At 38.6% G+C, this 21,797-nt stretch overlaps 1 protein-coding gene across 1 annotated transcript; it reads right to left on the bottom strand.

Moving 5' to 3' along the window:
- Positions 1-402: 402 nt before the first annotated feature.
- cltcb (clathrin, heavy chain b (Hc)) lies at positions 403-20,338 on the bottom strand. Its single transcript, XM_066662527.1, has 32 exons — positions 19,845-20,338; positions 17,527-17,734; positions 15,776-16,044; positions 15,451-15,612; positions 15,229-15,342; positions 13,548-13,721; positions 11,925-12,122; positions 11,600-11,800; positions 11,273-11,425; positions 11,045-11,167; positions 10,787-10,924; positions 10,510-10,674; positions 10,139-10,319; positions 9,575-9,738; positions 9,345-9,470; positions 9,078-9,220; positions 8,739-8,973; positions 8,149-8,271; positions 7,874-8,019; positions 7,598-7,781; positions 7,320-7,512; positions 7,049-7,206; positions 6,785-6,949; positions 6,534-6,641; positions 6,264-6,431; positions 5,943-6,092; positions 5,695-5,826; positions 5,480-5,590; positions 5,181-5,351; positions 4,847-5,068; positions 2,550-2,625; positions 403-1,581 (listed from the first exon to the last, which is right to left on the bottom strand). The coding sequence occupies exons 1-32, from the start codon at positions 19,884-19,886 to the stop codon at positions 1,451-1,453; spliced, it is 5,034 nt and encodes a 1,677-aa protein (XP_066518624.1). The 5' UTR covers positions 19,887-20,338; the 3' UTR covers positions 403-1,450.
- Positions 20,339-21,797: the final 1,459 nt, after the last annotated feature.

The raw sequence follows: 21,797 nt of genomic DNA, 5'->3' as shown, positions 1-21,797 counted from the left end.
TGAAGAGCCCTTGAGGCAGCCTAAGGCACTTAACCAACTGTACCTAGATCAAAGTGCCAGCCCACTACTGTTTTACTGCCTCCAATCACTGATGTCTGAGCTCACATTTCACTGCCACAGATGTTTTAAATGCAGAAAGCAAATTTTGTCCTGCTGTGTAATAAAAGCACATTTCATTAATCCTACTGTAAGTTATGATTCTGTGTACATTGTTTCTCCAACACATTGCATTTATGCAGGCAAATAAACAATGCCCAGATTTGCACAATACCAGACAATATCATCTGCCATCTTAGATGACAGACATTTTTAGAGCTTTTGCTACAAATCTGTAGAGGGGGGGGGGGGGGGTATTAATTTTTTAAATAAATAAATAACAAACACAAGACACATTATTCAGTGGTTGGATGGGTTTTCATTTAATCTGAGCTCAGTTTTACAATCAAGCCACCAAAATGATCACAAACCTGTAAATTTTTTAGCTTTCATTTTTTTTTTGTTCAGGGTGCATTCAGCACACAACAGAACTTACAGAACAAGCAAGGTATCCGTTTCTATAATTCGTTCTTCTGTACACTCAAAATAGTGGAGCTAGAACATCACGATACCAGGCATACACAAACCTCAATACAGGGAAAGTTGCATGGTGAGTAAATACACAGAGGTCAGAAGTTTTTTTTTAATCCCTTAATCATTTATGGAAATGGGAGCACACAAGAGCACTGTATAGAACACAACAAAAAAAGTTCACTGGTTACACATGGAGTGAATGAAAGGATGTTAACGTCAAACACGGCTGATAGGAACTGTTTATGCTAAGGGGTTAAAATTGCTTTCTATAATTATAGGTCTGTATGCTTTTAAAACTCCATACAGCTACATACCTGTGTAGAATATCTGATTATTACTTAGTGTTGCTAAATGTACTCATGGATGCATACGTTCAAGTTCAAATATTTTGTTTTTAACCTTATTTTTTCTCTCAGAATATACAATAATGAAATGCATTGTACAGACGGACAATGTTAAGCTTTCACGCACAGCACATCAAAATTAAGAGATTCTATATTAGTTTTCCTCTCACGACAGAGTGCAAATCAGATGCTTCACAACATGTTAAGGTTAATTGCTGTTCTCACGATTTCACTTACATACATTGCCCATTCCCCCTTAAAAAAGAAAGAAAGAAAGAATGAAAGAAAGAAAGAAAAAAAAAAAAAATCTAAATCTTGTTATATAAGCAAGCTTAAATATGGAATGTCAAATAAAAATGTGGTCCAATTATTTTCTTTAAACCATACAAATAAAAACAAGAAAAGAAAGTCCTTCAATGCATTTTGAGGAAAATAATCTAAAATGAATATATTTTGATTTTGCAATGTAGGTAGACCACAATGAGCTGGTGTGGAACTTAAAGAGAGATGGATGAAGAAGTGTGGGCAGGAGTGTGTTACATCCCGTAATTGAAGCCTTGCTGTGCTGGCTGGCTGTAGCCAGCAGGGGCAGGGTAGCCGTAGCCATAAGCCTGTTGTGGGGGAACTACAACATTGGGGCCTGCAGTGAGCATGAGCTGGGGTGTGCCTGAAACAAGAGTTAAAAACAAACACGGGTACATGAAAATCTGTATTACTGGTTGAAGATCTACAGCATGTGCTCAGCTGAAAAACATTCTGTAAAACCAAAATCAAGTGGTTACGTCACTAATAGAGCATTTATTTAATTTCAGTTCATAGCTGCATGTTATGCTATTTATTCCAAGTTTTCTTTAAGAAAGGAATATTTAGAGGAAAAAAAAGTTCATCTCTGAGCATCACTGTATGTACTTTCTTCTTAATAAAATCTAGGATTGCTTTTTGAGAAAACCATTTGGCTACTGTATCAAACATCAGTGTTGTGTCCTAATTCCACAAGAGGGCGATCAAATATCCTAAAATGCTCATGCCATAAACCACCCGGATTCAACCTGAGGGCAAATGTACAGATTTCTGAAATCAACCATCCTTTAAAAACTCCAACACCTGCAACATACCATTGTCATAAGATACATGCATTTTTAAAAGTATCCAAACTTTGAGAACTAGTTTGTTGGAAAAAAGTCATTGAATCAGAACCTTGCCTTATGTAAAATAAATATTTCTGCCAACCATTATTCCACCTAATGTGGATATACCTGAATGATTTTAACTGAAGCGCAGTTGAAAATTAATATTAAAAAACATTAACATTTATTTATTTTTAATGTCTTTAAATATGTTAAAGGCCAGCAATGCAATGCTCTCCTGTGTGTTATGAATCTGTCAATTATAACTGTTACAAAGTTGTAATACTATGTAAGTATATTATACATTTCTAAAGTGTACAAAGTTCAACACGTGTCTGTTTAGTAAGGCATGCAATTTACTCTGCTAATTAGTGGGATATAGGCCTCTGTTACATATTTGCTTGATTAACTTAACTCAAATGCAAATCTGACATGTCCATAAGGAGGAAATTACACAAATGTTTTTCCACATTGACATGTAGCTTCTAATAGGGCCCAGCAGTCCTACCGTAAACTATGGGTTGTGCCTCTGTGGCTTGCTCCTCTTCTTTCCTTAAGGACTCAGACGCATCCAGCTTGTCGACCTGAAGGATTCAGAAAGATAGGAATAAAATAAGACTGAGGAAAGAGGCAACTACTCAGGGGCAGAGAGATTTAACTTAAATGTCTGGCCTTCCTTCTCAACAGAAGAAATGACTGATGGATGGGACCATTCATGGGAGATGCTTAAAGCCAAGCTTGAACAAAGGTGCAAAATGCTTTTGAAGCAGGGTCGCAAGACCAAGCTCCTTACCATGACAATCTGTTCCTGCATGTGAACATAGACACTGTTAGAATTTACTTGGCTGTATGGATTAATTTAACCAAAATGTACACAACGCTGTGTACAGCTTGGTTTTAAACAGAAGCATACTATTAAAATATAGTTTCAGCTAAACTAAATGATACACTATGAGTTGATGGTCCCCCCAATCAGCCACTGAGCAGTCCATTTAAACGATGCATATGTAGAAAACAGAACCCTGTCACCTAAACAGAGCTTAAGTGGCAAGGCAGTTCAAATGCTGAAACTTAGTGAATGAGAAATGTGCTTAAAAAGACCAGGTGCTCCATAGACATTCCTGTAAATGCACCAGTTTTGGTGGTTTAATTAGAAAAAGGAAACTTACAGCTCTATCTTACATTTTAAATGAACAGACAATAGCTTATGACACAATCAGGGTTTCAAATGTTCTTTCTTAAATACTCCATCACATCAATCAATTTGTGTCTTAGTGAGAGCATGCTTTGTGATTACATGTAGTATTTGGGTTCAGTTCTCTACATACAACGGGTGTTGACACTAAGATGTCTGATGAGTATGTTTGTTGAGCAGGCTAGAAAAAGGTCAGCAAAATTCAAAGTTTCATTAAAGGGAAGAAAACATGCCAAAGGTGTAGCTGTTATTCAATTAGTTAAAAATTGTGCATGGAAGAGAGGCAGAGTAGAATAGTGAAGGAGTGATAGGGTGAGAGATGGATTCGTACAGCCATTCAAGGCTTCCAGAGGCAGGCACAGCCAACAGCCATGTTTCCTAAACTTTCAAGGGTGCCACTAACACTGTAAAAGACATGCCTTAAAATCTCTACAGCATATGACAAAATATCAGCTTCACCATTACTGAAGGACCACACTTTGCCAGTACTGTGGAATGGTTTCAAATTGAAGATCAATAATTATAGCAATTACTGGTGTAGTGAGTTTAAGATGTTCAATGACCTCTGCAAGTCACGCAAGAGTAATAAATATCAAGTGATTTCTGAAAATGTGGTCACTTCATCCCACTTTATCTCACAGCTAATCACTTGCAAATGCAGTCTACAACTGGATGAATGGATGAACTTTGAACACAGCAGACAAAATCACTAGCAGACCACTTTGTGTCTTGGTAGGCAGAAACAAAACAAATTGTGTGTGTATATAATATATATATATATATATATATATATATATATATATATATATATAAAATAAAAATATCAAACTGCTCAATTCCCATTTGATCAATGTAAATGGCAGCAGCATGAAGAGTTATGTCTGGGGCCAACAGTAGACTGCAATTCAGTGATGTTAATGCTAACTCATCATCTACAAGTTTTGAGAGAGAGGCGAGTTGCTTGCTACTGCAGCATCTGCTTGACAGATAGTCAGTACTCTAGAGGAAACTCAAGAAAATTCTAGTCAAGGTGTTTAAAAGCAGCAGTGTGATATGGGAGGGAAACTCATGCAGATTCCTGAAGTTTCAGTCCTCCAAAAACTACTAGGGTTAAAAAAAGGAATAAGAGGCAGCCTTCACCTTTTCCTTAATTGCATCAACCTGAAAAGGAATTTAAGAGTAGCAGCTTAAGAAAATAAAGCAAATTGAACAGTCCAGCATTGAAAATGCAAGAAGAGAACAATTGCAGAAATCAGCAGTAGTGTTAACAGAAATAAAAAGCAGGAAATCATAGAAAGTATTTAACTGGTTTTTAGCCAATATTGCACCTTGGTTCATAAGCTGATTATAAAAACAGCAATGGAAAACATTGTAATCCTTCAGTAAAAATAATTATCTTGCCTAGCTAACAATAAATGTATTAATTTACCTCTAAATGAATAAATAAAAAAATAAAAAAATAAATAAAATAAAAAACTGTCATCAGTGTTCATGGGCAGAGTGAGTGATGAGATGCTTTGATTTTAATGGTCTAGTTAGAAAATAGAGAAGTAAAATGTTTTTACCACAAAACATACCCTAGGACCTACATTTGCATCACACAGGCTCACCTTGCTGAGGTATTCCCTCATGACCTGGATGAAATAGGGCATGGAGAAGTCCATAATGTTGTGCCTCCAGGCTGTCTCCAGCACCACGTCAGGTCGGAGCAGGTCATAGCAGGTAAAGAGGCAGGCAGCAAAGCACTCCTTCTTGTCCTCTTGCAAGAACCACTGCAGCAGCTCCTCAGCCAGTTCAGTGTCCTTAGACTCTGATGCATACTGCATGGCATCCTACAAAGTGCACAGTTCAGTGAGTTAAGCCTAATGTTTGCCTCACAGAAGATAATATTCTGCATCAGCTATGATTATATACTATTTTCATGATTGTGAGTTAGAAACAAACCTTGTACAGTTTGTCCTTTTTGCAGAGTTCCACACTTTGCTTCCAGCGGTTGTTGCCTTTGAAAAGGTAGGCAGCAATTCTCCTGAACTCAATGAGCTCATGCTTCTCTAGACTCTGAGCCAGAGATATGTTATCAAAGTTGTCATAGGCGTCGATGGATGTACGCAAAGCCTGTGAGAAGACAGACCAAGATTTTAGAAAATTAACATGAGTCAGAACATAGTTATGTATCCGTGCTTACGGACAGAGGTCAAATATTTAATGAGATAAATATGTTATGCAAATGTTATAGCTCCCACCTGGTAATCCTCCTCTATTATGAAGAGGTTGTTTAGTGCTTCATTTACAGATTTGTTGTTGTGATTCTGTACTGATCTCAGGTATGGTTTAACCAATGACAACTGCTTGACCTGAAGGGGTCAATGCAAATAAAAATCAGTCACTTATTTAGTTCTAAGTACCAACAAAGATATTAACAGGATGATGTGACATAAAAGTAAATATATAAAAATACCTTGGAGAAAAAGTTGACAGCACGGGTGTGATCAAGGCGTGGTGAAAGTACGATGAGCAGGTCATTCAGTAACAAAGGCTTAAACTCCAGATAGAACTGGATGGCTTTGTAATAGAGTTCCACATTAGCCACCTGAAAGAAGGCAAAAATAGGATTAATTACGGCTTGAAAGAAATATAAAATTCTTTACCAAGGATACAAGAGTTTTTTTTTTTTTTGTTGTTTTTTTTTTAAATGGAGATCCATACCTTGGTTACAATGTCTTTGAACTGGCTCTCTTTCCAGGCATCTGTAGGATGGTTCATCATCGTGATGATGGCATTATCATATTCTTCATACTTGTCATAAAGGAAGACCAGCTCAGCCCAGAGATGAGCTTGTTCTGCTGCCCTCAAAACCTGGAGAACAGAGAAATGCATTCTAAATTAGCCAATAAAGCAGGTTTTGCTTCTGCATAACACTACAACTAGATACAGGTCCCCAAAAAGATAAACAAGGCCATTAATATATGGACGAAGTGCACTTTTCACTTTGAAAATGTACACCGAGTCCATTTACAGCTCTTTTACCTTGGGAATGTTGACCCTGGACCAGAAGAGCTCAAGGTGCTCCCTCATCTTCTGAGGTTTGAACTTGGAGTAGAGGATGGCCAGCTCGGTGAACATGCCCATATGAGCACGTTCCAGTCCCAGAGCTGCCTCCAACATGGTGATCAGCTCCTCAAAGTAACCACGGTCCTGATAGAGATATTACATTTGGTCAGCAGACGCTTAAAAAAATTACAGAGTAAACTGTAACAAAACAAGCAAATAGGAAAGAAATGGCTTCAATTTGCTAACCTGGTAGTAGTTGATGAGCTCTTCAAGTTCATCAGCATGAACAACAATGTGCAAACCACACATCTGTGCCAGACGGAATTCCTTCCCATCTACACACGCAAAGCAGACCTGGAAGAAGATACTTTTTGATCAGTGAAGTTTTGTCTTTATTAAATACTAAAAATAAATTAATTAATGAATAAACACAACTTTACACTGCTGCAAATGGCTCAATTACCAAGCTTCAACAATTCAGTAGCGTGTGGGCTCACCTCTTTCCAAGTTCGTGTGCTATTTGCTTTTCGTGCACCATCCACAGCAGCTTGGTACTCCCCCAAGTGAACCAGAGTGGAAGCCAGTCGGCCAAAGTTGGACACATTGTTGTACAGTAGCTTAGCTGCCTCATACATCTTCTCATCATAACATCTGTCTCCAACCTTGGGGGGACCACAAAAAAAAAAAAAAAAGTTACATATCTCTACAATCATATATCATGGTTTTGGACACAAAGATTCTAGGCACAAAGAGGGGCTTACTTGCTGGATGTGAGCATTGTTTGGTCCATTAATAAACTCCTCCAGTTCAGCCAGACGGTTGGTTTTGGCCAAAGCGAAGATTAATTCAGTCTCTACGTAAGACTCCCGGGCCTTCTTACGTGCCATCAACAAGAACTTCACCAAGTCCTCCCAGTTTCCTGTGGAAGACAAACCCATACCATAATCACGTTAGTAATTAAAAAGATGAACTCATTACTCCCTCTGCTGGTACAAAAATGAAAGGTTCCATATTCTGCTGGACTGCACTTACCACTTTGGGCAGCAGCATGTCCAACCTCCATGTAGGCTGACGGGTCATCTGCCTTAATGTAGGAGTCAATAGCTTCCTTTACCAGGCCCTTCTGCAGCTGAGCTTTAGCCAGCTGGCTCCACACTGCAGGTTCATTGCAGCGCTCAGCAAATTCATAGGCCCGGTCCAGATTCCCAATATGCTCAATCAGAACCTACCATAAGGACAAAGCGTACTTGAGGTCAAGAACTAGTTCAAAATATTAAAACGGGGAATAAATAATATTCCTTGGGACAGACCTGTACTGCAGATGTGTTCACATCAAATTTCCTGAAAATGGCAAAAGCCTCCTCAAAGAGCTCATTGCTGATAGCAATATTGGCAATGTCAGGGGCATCGTAATTATCCAGGCGGTTAATGTACTCCATGACACGAGTACGGTCAGCTTTGATGGCTGTCAGTATCAGAAGGTTCTGCAAGTTCCTGGGAAACAATGACAACACAGACTTCAAGCAAAATATTTTTACCAGACGAGCATTGAACACAGGGCCAAACAGACGGAATATTAAGCTAACCTGTGTTCACTGAAAACAGAGTTGTCCAAGACAATCTTCTCAAGAAGTTCAATGAGTTCATTAGGCAGATCAGCAGTCATAAATGCTTTGACTGTAACAGACACCTCTTCTGGATCTTGTGTCTCAGAGAGAGCTGTCTGCACAACCTATGGAAGAAATACATGATAGTGCTTAACTTCGGAGAAAAAGAAATCAAGGAAAGGAAAAACACATTTATTTAAAAAAATTATTATACTGAGAGGGTAAAACCTAGCCAGATCCTTTTTCCCCTGTACCTGGTCAATTAGTGGTCTTCTGTAAGGGTTGCTCTCCAGAAGAACACTGGCCCAGAGTTCAGGGTCCTTCCGACGCACCAAATACCGAGACAGACTCTTAAACAGGGAGTTTTCATTGCAAACCTGTGGACAGAATAAGAAGTATTTGTTTAGAGTTATGAAAATCATTTTACTTCTGCCTCAACATGTACATCAGGTGTTTCCACACGCTTGCAGTGTGAGATCTACTTTCTTCCAGGGGTACAGGTCATTGAGTATCCTATTAATTAGAATTAATCTAACATGTAATAAATTAGAGTTATTTATTAAAGACCAGCAGGACAGTGGCCACATTTCACTTCAGTCAATCACATTGACCTGCTCACCACCAGAGGCGGTGTGCAAGTGGTAAAATTTGATAGCCTGTTTAAATGAAAGTTTAAGTGAGGTGCAATCTATCAAAGTACACGGTGTGATCAACTAGACAATCTTGATTGACACATTGTGCAAGGTCTCATCACAAACTCCTTAGACCTTACAATATCTAAAAGCCTATTCAAGGCAGCTCTGCATAGTCCAAACAGAAGGAGAGGAAAAACTGTGTTACTCACATTTATGAGCTCTTGGTCACACTGTCCTCTCTCATATGCAACACAAGCCAGATGGGGATCCCTCTTCTCGCAGTACTTGCCCACTACACGGCTGTCATAATAGGGGTTTTCTCTGAGGAATCGTTCTGGGTTATTGTTGCTGTCAATGTAGATCTTAGCCAGGGCATTATGAGTGGCAGGCTCTTCACAACCCTCATGAATACGGGCCTCCAACCAAGGGAGTAAAAGCTTCAGTCTGCCATAAACAACAGGGGAAAGATAAGAACACTTTTCTTGTCAGCAATAATTTTAATGTAGGCTTACATATGGCTCTAGAAGCAAAGCTTATGAAGGATGTACCTGTTTCTCTTCTCCACTTCAGCTACCAGTTCATCAGTAGAGAACTGGCCTCGGACTACCAGAATCAGATTCTTAATGACATCCTCTGAGCAGTCAACATCCAGCAGGCCACCAATCACCACAGGTAAGCGACTAGGGTTCACCTGGTATAAAAACATTCATGCTATAGTGACAGCAAATCAAATTTGCCTTTAAAATCCACAGGATACTCAATAAAAGTGGAACGTTTTTTTTTTTTAAATGACACTCGTGTGGTATTAAGGGTACCTTCTGCACATAGATTTCTATGTACTTCTGCAGGTTGTTGCGGTACAGATAAAGGACCAGGTCATGGACAAAGTCAAAACGGTCACAGACAATGATGAGAGGCAGCTGATCAGTCAGTTTGGCTTCCTGCAAAAAGAAAATAAAAATAAAAAATAAATAAATAATCAGTATTATTAAAAGACAGATTAAACGCAAGAATTAGTATTAATTACAAAATTTCTCATTTTTACCTTAAGGAAATTCTTCACACGTTCAGGGTCATAGCAGTTACTCTCTCTGCAGATTCTCTCCACCTCTTTAATCTGACCAGTTTTACATGCTGCCTGAATGTACTTGAAATGGACCTCTGGGTCCTGGCTGAAGTTTACAATGGATCCAAGAAAGTAGAACAGACCTGCAAGGCACATATTCAGAAACATCAGAACCTGAAATTGTAATGGTTTTATTTTTATAATCCCCATTAGCTGCTATCCCAATATCTTCTAATTGTTCTAGACAGACATGGCAATACAACAATAACAAAAATGAAGCAGAACATATACATATATTTATATACACATGATTTAGAAGAACAATTTAAAACAAATAAATTGAAATAAAATAACAGCCGAAGCATATGTTTGGTATGTTTAAAACATTATTTCAGCATGAATTTTAAGCACTGAGCCCAGTAAGGAACTCCAATCTTTTATAGCTCTGTATCCTAGTGACTGACTGGTTGTTGGCAATCACAGTTTTAACAGGGATTGTTCATTATCAACAAGACTTTTCACAGAGCAATGGTTAATATTTACCTTCAAAGCTCTTGAAGGACTCAAACAGTTCAGTGAGGGACTGGGTGGAGAGCTGCTCATGGTACTTGGAGGCCACCTGGACACAGATTTGCAAGTTCTGGCGGATATTGGCTGAAAGCATGGCTCTCAGACACTCCAGAGAGTCCTCCACTGACAGTGAGCCAAAGAAGTTCACCAGCCACTGCAGAAGAAAACACAGTTTAATTGAATACAAAAACTAAGCTCCCTAATGCAAAGACTTGGTAGCCAACATGTAAATGAATCACAAACAATGTGACTTCCAGGCACAAGTCAGACAGAATGAAAGTCACAGCATTGCTGATTCATCGGTGGATTTTGCCTGAAGAAAAAGAAGTGACTTTTGTGCATACTTCTGGATTAAGGAGGTGGGTGTGGACCACAGCTCGCTTAATGTCATACAGGTCAGTGTAGTGCTCCAGGGCTCTCTGCAATAATCCAGCCTTTTCACACAGCTGTGCCACATGGGCACGGTCATAGTGGGTGAACATCTGATTTCCCAGAATGGCATCAGCCACCTTTATAAAAATAAATAAATAAAACATTAGACCAAATTTATCCTAAACTAACCAGACCTACACATCTGAGAAATTATAAAATACTCAAGTGGAGTTGATAACTATATGTAACCTGTGGAGCATGCATGAGGTTCATCTCCAGCAGCCTGGTCTGCAGGGGGCCTTCAGTGGGCCGGTTGTTCTTGAGGGCATCCAGCAGGAAAGAGGTGCATTGCTGGATCAGGTTGTACTCCATGAACACATCCACAATCTGAACAAAAAGTAAAAGCATCTTTTACTGGCCAAAATATAACAGCAAGTTTAAATAACACTGTAAATGTTATTAGGGGAATTTCTAAAGGTGGGGTTGGGGGTTCTAGAATGGGTTTACCTGAGTGATGTCAGCTAGTGGTTCCTCATCCTGTACCAGCATCTGGGAGAACTGCAAGCCTTGGTCTGGGCTTATTCGCATGACATTCCGAAGTAGGAAGATCCAGTCTGGAGTGTATCCAACCTGCAAAGTGTAAAGAGTGCACAATGTTTTATAAATACATTTAAAATTGAATTTATCCTGACATTCAGATAAAATTATTTTAGTTTAGTTGACAGATATGCTGACCTTTTTAGCATAGAGTACAATTTTCTGGAACTGGCCCGTCTCTGCAAAGCACTGGATGACTTTGTTGGGGACATTAGCCCTTAAGTAGACGCTGAGGGCAAGGGTTGGGTCCACTGACTTCACCAAATCACCCAACTCTTCTGAGCACTCCAGCTGAAAAAAGAATTTCATACATAAATATATAAATAAAACATTTAAAGAAATCTGTCTTTCATTCTAATATAAAAAAAATATATATAAACATTCACAACATTTTTTTTTTATTTTTTAAGATCTCATTTTGCACTAATTAAATTAAATGTATTTATTTATTTATTAATTAGATACCTTGTCTTCTTTCAACCACTTCTCCAGCAGCTGCTTCCTGCCCTGCTGCAGGACAGGCCTGCACAGCTCCAGGGATTCAAACTTATTCAGCTGGCCCTGGTCCAAGAGGATGCCAAAGTACTGCAGCAGAGGGGAAGTCTGTCCCGGCTGGGCAGGGACACTCTGAAAACGCCGGATAGTATCTGGGGTTCGCAGGATGCCCTGAAGAAAGAAGGTGGGAGAATACACAAAAACACACACACCCCACAGATAAGAAAAAACTACAGAAGATCCCATCTGTGGGATTAGTTCAAAGCTTTTTGCCAACATGTACAGGCGGCATTACCTTTGGTGCATTGGCAGCCACTTTTGCTGCCTCGGAATAGTTGCCCCCAGCAAAGAGAGTGTTGAACTTGCGCGCAAAGAGCTCCTCTGCACCAGCTAGGTTGTTACGAACAGCCATGCGCAGGGCCAGGTCAGGGTTTTGCAGCACATTGGTGATGTAGGGGATGATGTTTTCCTCCTCCACACAAACAGACAGCACCTACAGATAAAAACAATTAAATAGGTAGGTCACAACCAGGGTACATGTCTGATTCAGAACCTGTTTGTTTTATGGAATATATAACAATCAACAGCATGAGTATGAATTCAGAAACAATAAACCAAGTACAAAGATGCGGTGGTCCATCACTATTACCTAGCTAGTACCCTCTTCGACCCCACCATCCTACCAAGCTGCAAGGGTGAGGCAAGCAAATAACTTTGTCTGAGACATGTGAATCCAACCACCACCTCCTCAAAAACTGCAGCTTACACAATGCCACTGGACAGCTGAACACATTACAAAGAGAACACCAACTACCCAGATCTGCTATGTCAGCTAACAGATGCTGCAGATGGATGGGGGAAGAGAGAAGGCCATCTGACCCACCCAGAGAGATTTCCTCTTTGACTGCTAGATTTGGACAGCGGAGGCATCGCCACGGATCAAGCTTTGGAGCACACGATGATGGGGCAAAAACTCCTCCACTCACTAACTGACTGTTATTATTAAGGATAGTACTGAGAAGACACAGCATACAGTCAGAAACATTAACATGACTGAAAACCTAGAATGTACCATTTGGGGTCATCCTAGGCCCCTCTACCTGAGCACTGCACCAACAAATCCATAAAAACAAAAGATTCTTTCAAGGAATTTGCATCTTTCCACTGTTAAAGCCTGTTCATTACACACCTCAACCACACATTAAGGATAGACTCGTTTCACCTTTGTGACCATCTCAGCTTGTGTGGCTCACAATTTGTAGGGTAGGGGCATATCTGACATTCATTTTTCAAACTTCTTTCCATAAAAACCAACTATTGTATGAATATCCCCCATCCTACAATCAATTTGTTTACACAAAATAGTTGCTTTAAAAAAAAAAAAAAAAACACATTTAAGGCATCTTTACATATTAAGCTGTTCCCTGCAGGGAGCTTAAGCTGGCCATACAGTGGCATATACAGTACGGGAGCTGAGAGCAGTAAGAGGATTACAGCACCCATCACCACCTCCCACTGTCTATCACACACTGCTAGTGCCCATCAGGCATCCATTGTGCTATAATGGACGTTATTTCCAGGACTTTCTTCATCCAAGGGACTTAGCATGTAGGCCCAACATTACACACATACACACGCAATACTGTCAGGGGAAGGCCAAGTTAGCACACAGGTAGACTTAATGAGAAGGTGAATTGTTGCAATGGCACAACAAAGGAGTGATCATCTTTCCTCTCGCTCACTGCATATTTCATGGCTCTGGGGCCAGACTTAGGAAATTATTTATCACCTGGAAGCCTCCTGTTACAATAAACAAGAGAACACATGCAAATGTATGTATTTCCTCAGGATCGAGTACACGGTCAGTCCACAAGACAAGGCTTAGGAACTGTCTATAAAATTAAACATTTTACATTACCTGTCCTTTCCTGTTGACGCCAATGATGCCAGAAGTAGCTTCATGAGGAGCAGTCACAAAGATGGTTTCCCCACTTATCCTGTTCATGTAGATGCAAGTGCCAGTTTCAAGGTCATATAGATGGATGTAGCCATATTTTGTGATGAGAAAAACCACATCCTGCTTGGAGCTGATCTAATGGATAGGAAAACAAACAAAAATAACATTTATCACGTGTCTTGCTATTTTATAACCCTAAACACAGTGTTTAGCTCATTTTAGTACTGAAACCCCACTATACAGCAAAAGGTTTGCTCAAACATACTTTTTTTAAGTTAAGGATATTATAAAGAGTGTGTGCTCTCCATTTCCTGTAGAAACAACTTATGTTCTGGGAAGGCTTTAGGACAGATCTTTGTCAGAATGAGATGGCAATTAGCCATGTGGCCATTAGTAAGGTCAGGTACTAGTGTTAAATGTTTATTTTTGATCTCAAAAGCCACCCAGAACTTACTATGAAGGTATCAGGTCACTACAGCACTTCCCTGGGAGATATTCCTCTTTAGTTACATATTTTGTATAAGGTGGCATTTTGTATAATGAACTAAGGCCCATGTGTGGCTGCATCTGAGCATCTCATGTCATGTTTTAATATTTATATTTAGCATCTGTGTCCATGATGCGCGCGATGTGTGTGTGTGTATGTGTATATATATAAGTCATGACAACATCTTTTTGTCATTTACCTTAACTTATCAAGTTAAGTTTTGTGATTACAACTGGAGTTTTCAGCCTTTTAACTCAAGTTTGTCAATTGCTTCAATGAACAGGAACTTTGAAGTGGAATTAACTTAAAATTGTGAGTTATGGCTATGGGTGGGACTTTGGTACGCTCAGCAAGAGCTCCCAGCATGCAATGTGGGCCCATCTTTATCACTTTTTGGGGTTTATTTTGGGGATTTGCTGTGAGCGTGGGAGTAATATATGGGATGTTTATTAGTGTTTGGTCCTGTTAGGTCTTTCTTTGAAGTGAGAACTGTGTTTTGTCTGAGGCCTCACCCTCCAGCTGAGTCTCTTTACAAATCATGCCCAAATGCTGCCTGTCACTTGTTCTTATTCTTCGATTTTCTTTTCAGAGTGTTAACAAAGAGCATTAAAAAGGTAGCTATGAAGCCGGATAGTTCTTTTTGACACTGGTCGTCACAATAATTAAATAATAAAAAAAAATAACCATAATACTTTCAACTTAAATGTCTATGCTGAATGGAAAAATTCCATGACTTTCAATGTAAGTTGTTACAAAACAAGCAGTTTAAAGTCGAATCAACTTGCAGAAAGAGTTCAAAGTCAAAAACGTAACTGAAAATCATGAGCTAAAATAAATAGTCATTCTTTCATTTTACTTGAAAGGCAGCTTTTAAACTTACGTTTTTCAGTTGAAGCTGGTGAATATTTTTTTTTTATTTTATTTTTTTTTTTTTACACAGTGTATCGACATTTGTTTATCACAGTATAGGGGATAACTACACACATTTAAACATTTGGTGTATTTTAAGAAGAGGGTTAAAAAAAAATAAAAATAAAAACCCACACAACTTAAAATAATAGGATATACACTTTTAACATTATATCAAAACATCTGTCATCATTCTGTGATAAAAATCACCAAAAACCACAGATCATTTTAGAGGAGAAAAGTAACCTGCATAGCAACTGGGAAGTCATTCTGTGCCTCTGGTGGGAAAAAGACATCCACTGCTTTCTTTGGAAAAGGCTGATTCCCAGAGGGAGGTGTCCCAACCTCAATAATGTGCAACTGATAGATAGAGGGAAAAAAAAACTTGTAAAATCTATAGCATTCAAATTACAAAATATAAATGCCATTATTCTGTAGTTTTAACACATCCTAAGTTGAATAGCAGACCTTTCCCCCAGCCTGACTCCGAACAGCAAAGCAAAAGAGTGTGGATTCTTCCGAATTTCCTTCCATTTTGAACTGCGCAAAGGCTGCAGCATGACCCTCGATAGGCTGGGAAACCTTCCTGTCAACTGAATACAACTGCATTGCTCCCACCACACGGTTTTGCTAGGTGAGAAAACAAAGATTCATCAATAACACTTGGGACCTAATGTTATGTATCATGTACATGTCGCACCATATGCAAACTTGTACAATAAACATTAATTCAAGTAACAACCACTCTGCATATTTGAAATACTTATTAAAATTACTATAAAAGCAGGCCTACCTGTGCTGAAATGCCAATGAGAAGAAGCCATTTCTGCTTTGCATCAGTGCGATAGTTGATAATTTGGCAGCCGGCTAAACTGGAGTGTCTGTCAAAGACTTTAATTGGCTGGGAGTCACCTTCCATACTCCAGTGGTAGACTGCGTTGTCTGTTACAAGTGCTACAGTATTGAGGGAGATCCACTTCCAGAATGTGACATCGTCAGTCATGGTGTGTGCCTTCATCTTGCTCTTCATTTCAATGTTGAAAATCTGAAGAGTTTTTGCAGCTGAAAATAAAGGAAAAAAGCAAACATCAACTCAACATGTCAAAATATTCAGCATGATGAAGTGTTAATAATAAATTTAGTTGTAAACTTATAAAATATAAGAAGTCATGAGTAAGTGCAAAGACAGCATGACTTCAGACAAACAGCTGCAATGCAACAGGAAGAACTTACAACCAAACACTGCAAATGTTAACACACATCCAACAAACTGTTTCCTCTGCATTCAGTTCAAATATGTCATTTAAAAGGGGCGGGGAGATTACTTCCGATATGATAAACTCTGACGTCATGAAAATGAATACTTTTGGCCGCCTCAGAGTGAGATCTGAATGCAGATATTAGGACCAGCACAAAACCAAGATGAGCAAAACACAATAGTACATATATTTGAGTTTCTAGATTTATGTGCTCCCAAATTCCAAATCCACTGCATGTTTGTTTAATTGTCATATTCAACAACAGCAGGAAGCATGGCTTCATATTCATGCATTACATCTGAACTAAGTGCAGAAATACACAGGAGGTTCAGCGCCATGATTTTTTTTTTGTTGCTATTATTTAGAGTCAGAATGAATTCTATGACTTCACATTTCTGTTCTCACATATAGCTTACAGAATCACATTTTCACAGGCTTCAAATTCTTTAATTAACGTGAGCACTGCATGCAGAAGGGCAAAACAGGTGCAAGGCTGCGGAGACACTGATAAAATTGATGAGATGCAGACAACAAGATCAATAAAATATTAAGTAGGATTTGTTAACCAACCTATATACATTTTTTTAACATTTCAGCAACAAATTAGTTATATGAACACACATACATATAAGTTGTTGGGTTTTTTTTAGTATTGTTTACAGTATATAAAGTGCACAATCATACTGAATAAATGGCTTTAAACTGATCAAAGTGATTTCAGTATAACAAATGAAAAAGCCCACTCCTAAAAAAAACAAGGATATTACAACACCACCTATGCAACCCAAAACCACTTCCCTTCATGAAACTGGTCTACTAGTCTAAAAAACTCTTTAAATTCTCCCATATTTCAAATGAAAACCCCACAACTCAGGATATATGAAATTGAACTCACCGTCTGCAAACATAAGAAAGCATTAAGAAACAAAAAAAAGAACAAAAACAAGCAAGACAAAGCATTTATGATAGCAAGACAATTCCAATGAAACTTTACTACTATAACTAACACAAAAGTTACTCCAAGAGTAAGGCAGCAAGTGTCCAGTAGCAGACTTTTTACAAAACAAAAGACATGGCTGTGAATATGGACATAAATGTGGAAAAGTGCAGACAGCACATGTAATCGTTAATAAGTAACCTACACAAAAAATGTGATACACAATGTTAACCTAACTTATATTTTATATAACAGCCAAAAATGAAGTCTAATTAACCAGAGGCATTAAAAAAAGCAAAATATAAACTAGTTCTATTCCTATATTGTTTCCACTGAAACCCCTCTTACCTTTCAGGGCTATAACTTTGCTGGCTGGATTCATGATGGCACTATCTGCTGAGATGGGCCTGCGGATTGGGTTGTTGGGGTCACTCAAATCAATGATCACCACCTGAGCCTGCTCGCCCACTTTCTCTCTCACGCAGATGAACTTGTCAGACTCCATGGTGAGGGTGCTGAACCCAATGTTTGCTGGGTTAATGCCCAGGTTCTGGAGCTAATAACGGGAAAAACAGCAAAACACAATGACATGGAATAAAAATTGACAAAGCAGACATGGAAAATACTAGTTGCCTGAAGGAGAGACACAAAGAAAGAATGAAAAACTATTGGCTGTAAACAAAAGCATTGTGCTAATAAATGCACAATTTCAGAGTTGAGATTAGAAAATTATGGTTGTAAAGGAAATTTTAGTCACTTTCTTATAATAAAAATAAAAAACGAAAACAGTAGAAAGTACAACAATTAAACGTAATGTGAAAACATACATTTAAAAATAAATAAGTGAAAGAAAATAGAGATAGAAACTGCCAAATTAAAGAATACATTTTTTAATCAAACATCGCACAAGCTAAAGGAATGTGTTTTGGTAGTGTGCTCGATATCTGTGCTGCATAAAATAAACACAGCTTCACCAATCTAAGATTTGGGATAGTTCATAAAGCATTCAAAATTAATGGGAAATCCATATGCTCATGATTTTAAAACTAAAAATTAAATTTAACAGTGAATTTTAAAGGGAAAAGGGGGATGAGGGGGATCGTAAGATATTGTAACAACGCACTGTGTTAAAGACCCCATTCACTGAAAATCAGGATTTTTTTTTTAACCTTCGTAACATATCAGGGTGTTGTTTTTACATGCTAGAATATGCATATTGAGGGGAAAATAGTTAATGCCATGTCTGCATATTTCCGCTTTGAAACTGCAGTGTTTTAAATAGAGATTCAAAAAAGCAGGTTCAGACAGCAGGGTTTTTACGTCACAAATCTAAAGAACTAATCCCGTCAACTTGCAGGGTGGGGCTTTCAAGGATTCAGAGAAAAGGTGGAGGGTTGGGTGCAGAAAGAGGTGAGGACTAAATGCATATTCAAAGATCCATGCATACTGAATGAAGATTACTGAATGAAGTATGAAGTTACAGCTTAACCAGTTAATGCCTTTGGGGACTTCATTTTAAATGTAGGAAATAACTTTGAAAACAATGATTTTCGTGGACAAAGATACATTTTTAGCCATTTAAACTATTGTAGTGATGTACAAAATCCTCGGAGAGATGCATTAAGATATTTAATGTGTCAAAACAGTGATCAATTCGTTAACATCTTTTATTCAGAGACTGGTCCTGTTCTATGGTCTTTAAATGAAAGAAAACAATTTAGCAATTTTATCCATGAGTCGTTTTAGAGCAAAATCAGAGCCAAGTCTTAAACCAAATTTCCCTAGGACTAGAGATAATACAGAAGTCAGATTTACATAAACATCCTCTCATCTGCAGAGGCTCACCGTAGACCCGAGTAAGAGAGCACAAGGCTATGTATTAACCTATACCATTAAATATACTCCCTCACAGTGACTTAAAGAAATGACCGTTAATGTGGTCGACATTAGTCAGCTTGGTCTTATCTCAACCCTGATAAGGATGAAGTGCCCAGGGAGAGTTAACTGACCCTAAACGAAAAGAAAAAAGAAAAAAACTAAAATAAAATTATATATATATATATATATATATATATATATATATATATATATATATATATATATATATATATATATATATATATATACATATACCCACACACACAGATCCAGTTAATTTTTTTAAGGATAAAAATGAAGCACATGTGTTGACAGCGCTGGTATATGCCGTATTCGTGAAAACAACCAACATAAACCGCTTGTTTCGTTTTTTTTTTGCCTGTCATTCATTCAATAACGTTAAATTTCGCTAAGGCTAACTAGCGCCTTTAGCTCGCTAGCACTGCCCAGTTTTATTTTAAAATAAAAATTCAAAGCCCTTTTCGTGTATACCATCAAATAGCCGAGGCAAATGTGTGTTTAGATGTGCATTTCATGTGAAACTAACATAAGTCAATAACAGTCCAACTACGTGAGAATAGTGTAATAAATGAACAGGAGGTCATTCATATGCTAGCCAGTTAAACTTCGCGTATTACTGGAATTTTCCATTCCACCTTAAACGGCACTGTGGCTGCGGTAGGAATTTAAGGTGGAACAGAACATTCAAATATGAACCTGCCGAAAAAAATCTTTCGACATAAAACTTGAAATATGAGCCCAACAGGGTAAAAACAGATTCCTCTCACCTGGAGGTGCTCCTGAAAACGAATGGGGAGTATCTGAGCCATGGCTCGTTGTTTTTCTCCGCTCTCAGCCCTGAGTGACTGCGGCTAGTGGCTAGCGGCGAGCTACGACCTCCTCCACGGACACCGCGGGTTTTACCAAAAAATACCGATTAAACTTGAGAAATTACGACCGATTAAATACGAAGAGAATCCCCCGGTGTTTTTAGGCGCGTCTGTGACCCTCTCCCCTTGGTCTGGAAGCTGTTTTTCTCTCCTTTCCCCGCGGTTGTGGAGGGTAGCTCGGCGGAGTCTGCGCTGAAAGAGCCGAGACCCGCAATGGCGGCGGAAACAGATGAACGAGGAAACACCGCGGAAAAGAGAGCACACACCAGCTCTTCACAGACAGCGGGTAAGACCGCCTTTATTCCCTGTCACACTTGAACACCTAACCCCTTATAATACGACGTCTCAACGCCGAGGACACTGTTAAGGCCACAATATTCGTTTATTCATTTTTTTGCCACATCATTCAGCATATTACAATCGCGTCAGATCCGGGGAGGACGCTCCCAAGATTTCAAAACCCTTTACTTTCATAGAGAGCAGCTTTCCACTGTTCCTCTTTACTTTATGACATAACCTGACAACTGTAGCCCAAATAAATTTGTTTCAGTTTAAGAAAAGAATATTGTTCACTCACTGAACAAAGTGGGCAATGTGGAATGGCATATAATACGCAGTTTAAACTAAAATCAACTAGCCTAAAATGCAAGTTCTAAATCTACACTACAAAATAATACTAAATTAATTGATGCAGCAGTACAAAAGGCAGGGGTTTGTTGCTTTGCAGGATGTCTGGAACATAGCAGCATGATTGGGCATCAGATTCATGCAGCAAAGAAAGAGGGTGGTGATCTATATGTAGTTTTCTTAAATTTAGCATGTAAAAGTGGCCCAGATCAAATTTTTGTTCTGCTGTTCACACTGTTTATATAATATCACCTATATTTGGCATCAGTCTGAACAGATCACGCTCCTAAACCCGCATGCACATTGGACGATGCTTCAGGCCTGACCAGAAGGAAATGCCCAACTGTTTCATACAAAGCATTTGATGAAGGAATTGGACCAGACTGTGTTGTGCTGTATCACAAAACCTCAATTTTCTTTACTCCATATGAGATCTATGTTAAAAACAGAGTATTAATTAAAGACTGTAGAGAATATTACACAGTGAATGGATGTTTCTTTCACTCCAAGCACAAATTTCCTGCAGCTCTCATGAAGAACAGGCCTCCAAAGAGAAGCAGACGAGTGCTGATATAATGAGTGTAATATCTCCATGATCCACATTCATACAGCTGTGCACCAAAAATAACAATATAAAACTGATATAGAACTACTAAAAATAAGCTCTTATCCTGTACGTTTTATTAAGAACCCTTTATATAGAGACAGGAACCTGGATTAAGGAGTGTCTCATGTTTTTTGTTTCCCAATATTTTTACAAAACAGAAATGCTTTTACTTGGCCATTTCCATGTCCTAAACACCTCAAATTAAAATGAAAAATGCTTTGGACTGTTGTCCAGATATCATTCTCAGTGGCTGGTGTGACTAGTCACATGAATTCCGATCTGGCCGTTCAGACAGAGTCGCATTGCCACAGATTCGATATGGATCAGATCTTAATACCATATATGAAAATAGCCCAAATCTGATTTTAAATAGTCAGATTCAATGCGATTTGTGCTGTTCACGCAGCCACACAAACAACACATCAAACTTATGTGGAAAGCTTTTGAGTTTTTCCAGGTGCCAGACAAGGTTACTATGCTGGTTACAGCATATTTTGAGGATATTCAGTTTTGTTTTAGTACAAGGGAATTTGTTACATCATGGCAGCAATTTCACCTTTAGCGTTTATGATGTCAGTGGATGTAATAATTAGGGCCTCTAAGTGGGTCGTAGGTGA

This window comes from Hoplias malabaricus, chromosome 1 (genome assembly GCF_029633855.1).
Source record: "Hoplias malabaricus isolate fHopMal1 chromosome 1, fHopMal1.hap1, whole genome shotgun sequence".
Lineage (NCBI taxonomy): Eukaryota > Metazoa > Chordata > Actinopteri > Characiformes > Erythrinidae > Hoplias > Hoplias malabaricus.
This window is presented reverse-complemented; position numbering and strand designations above follow the sequence as displayed.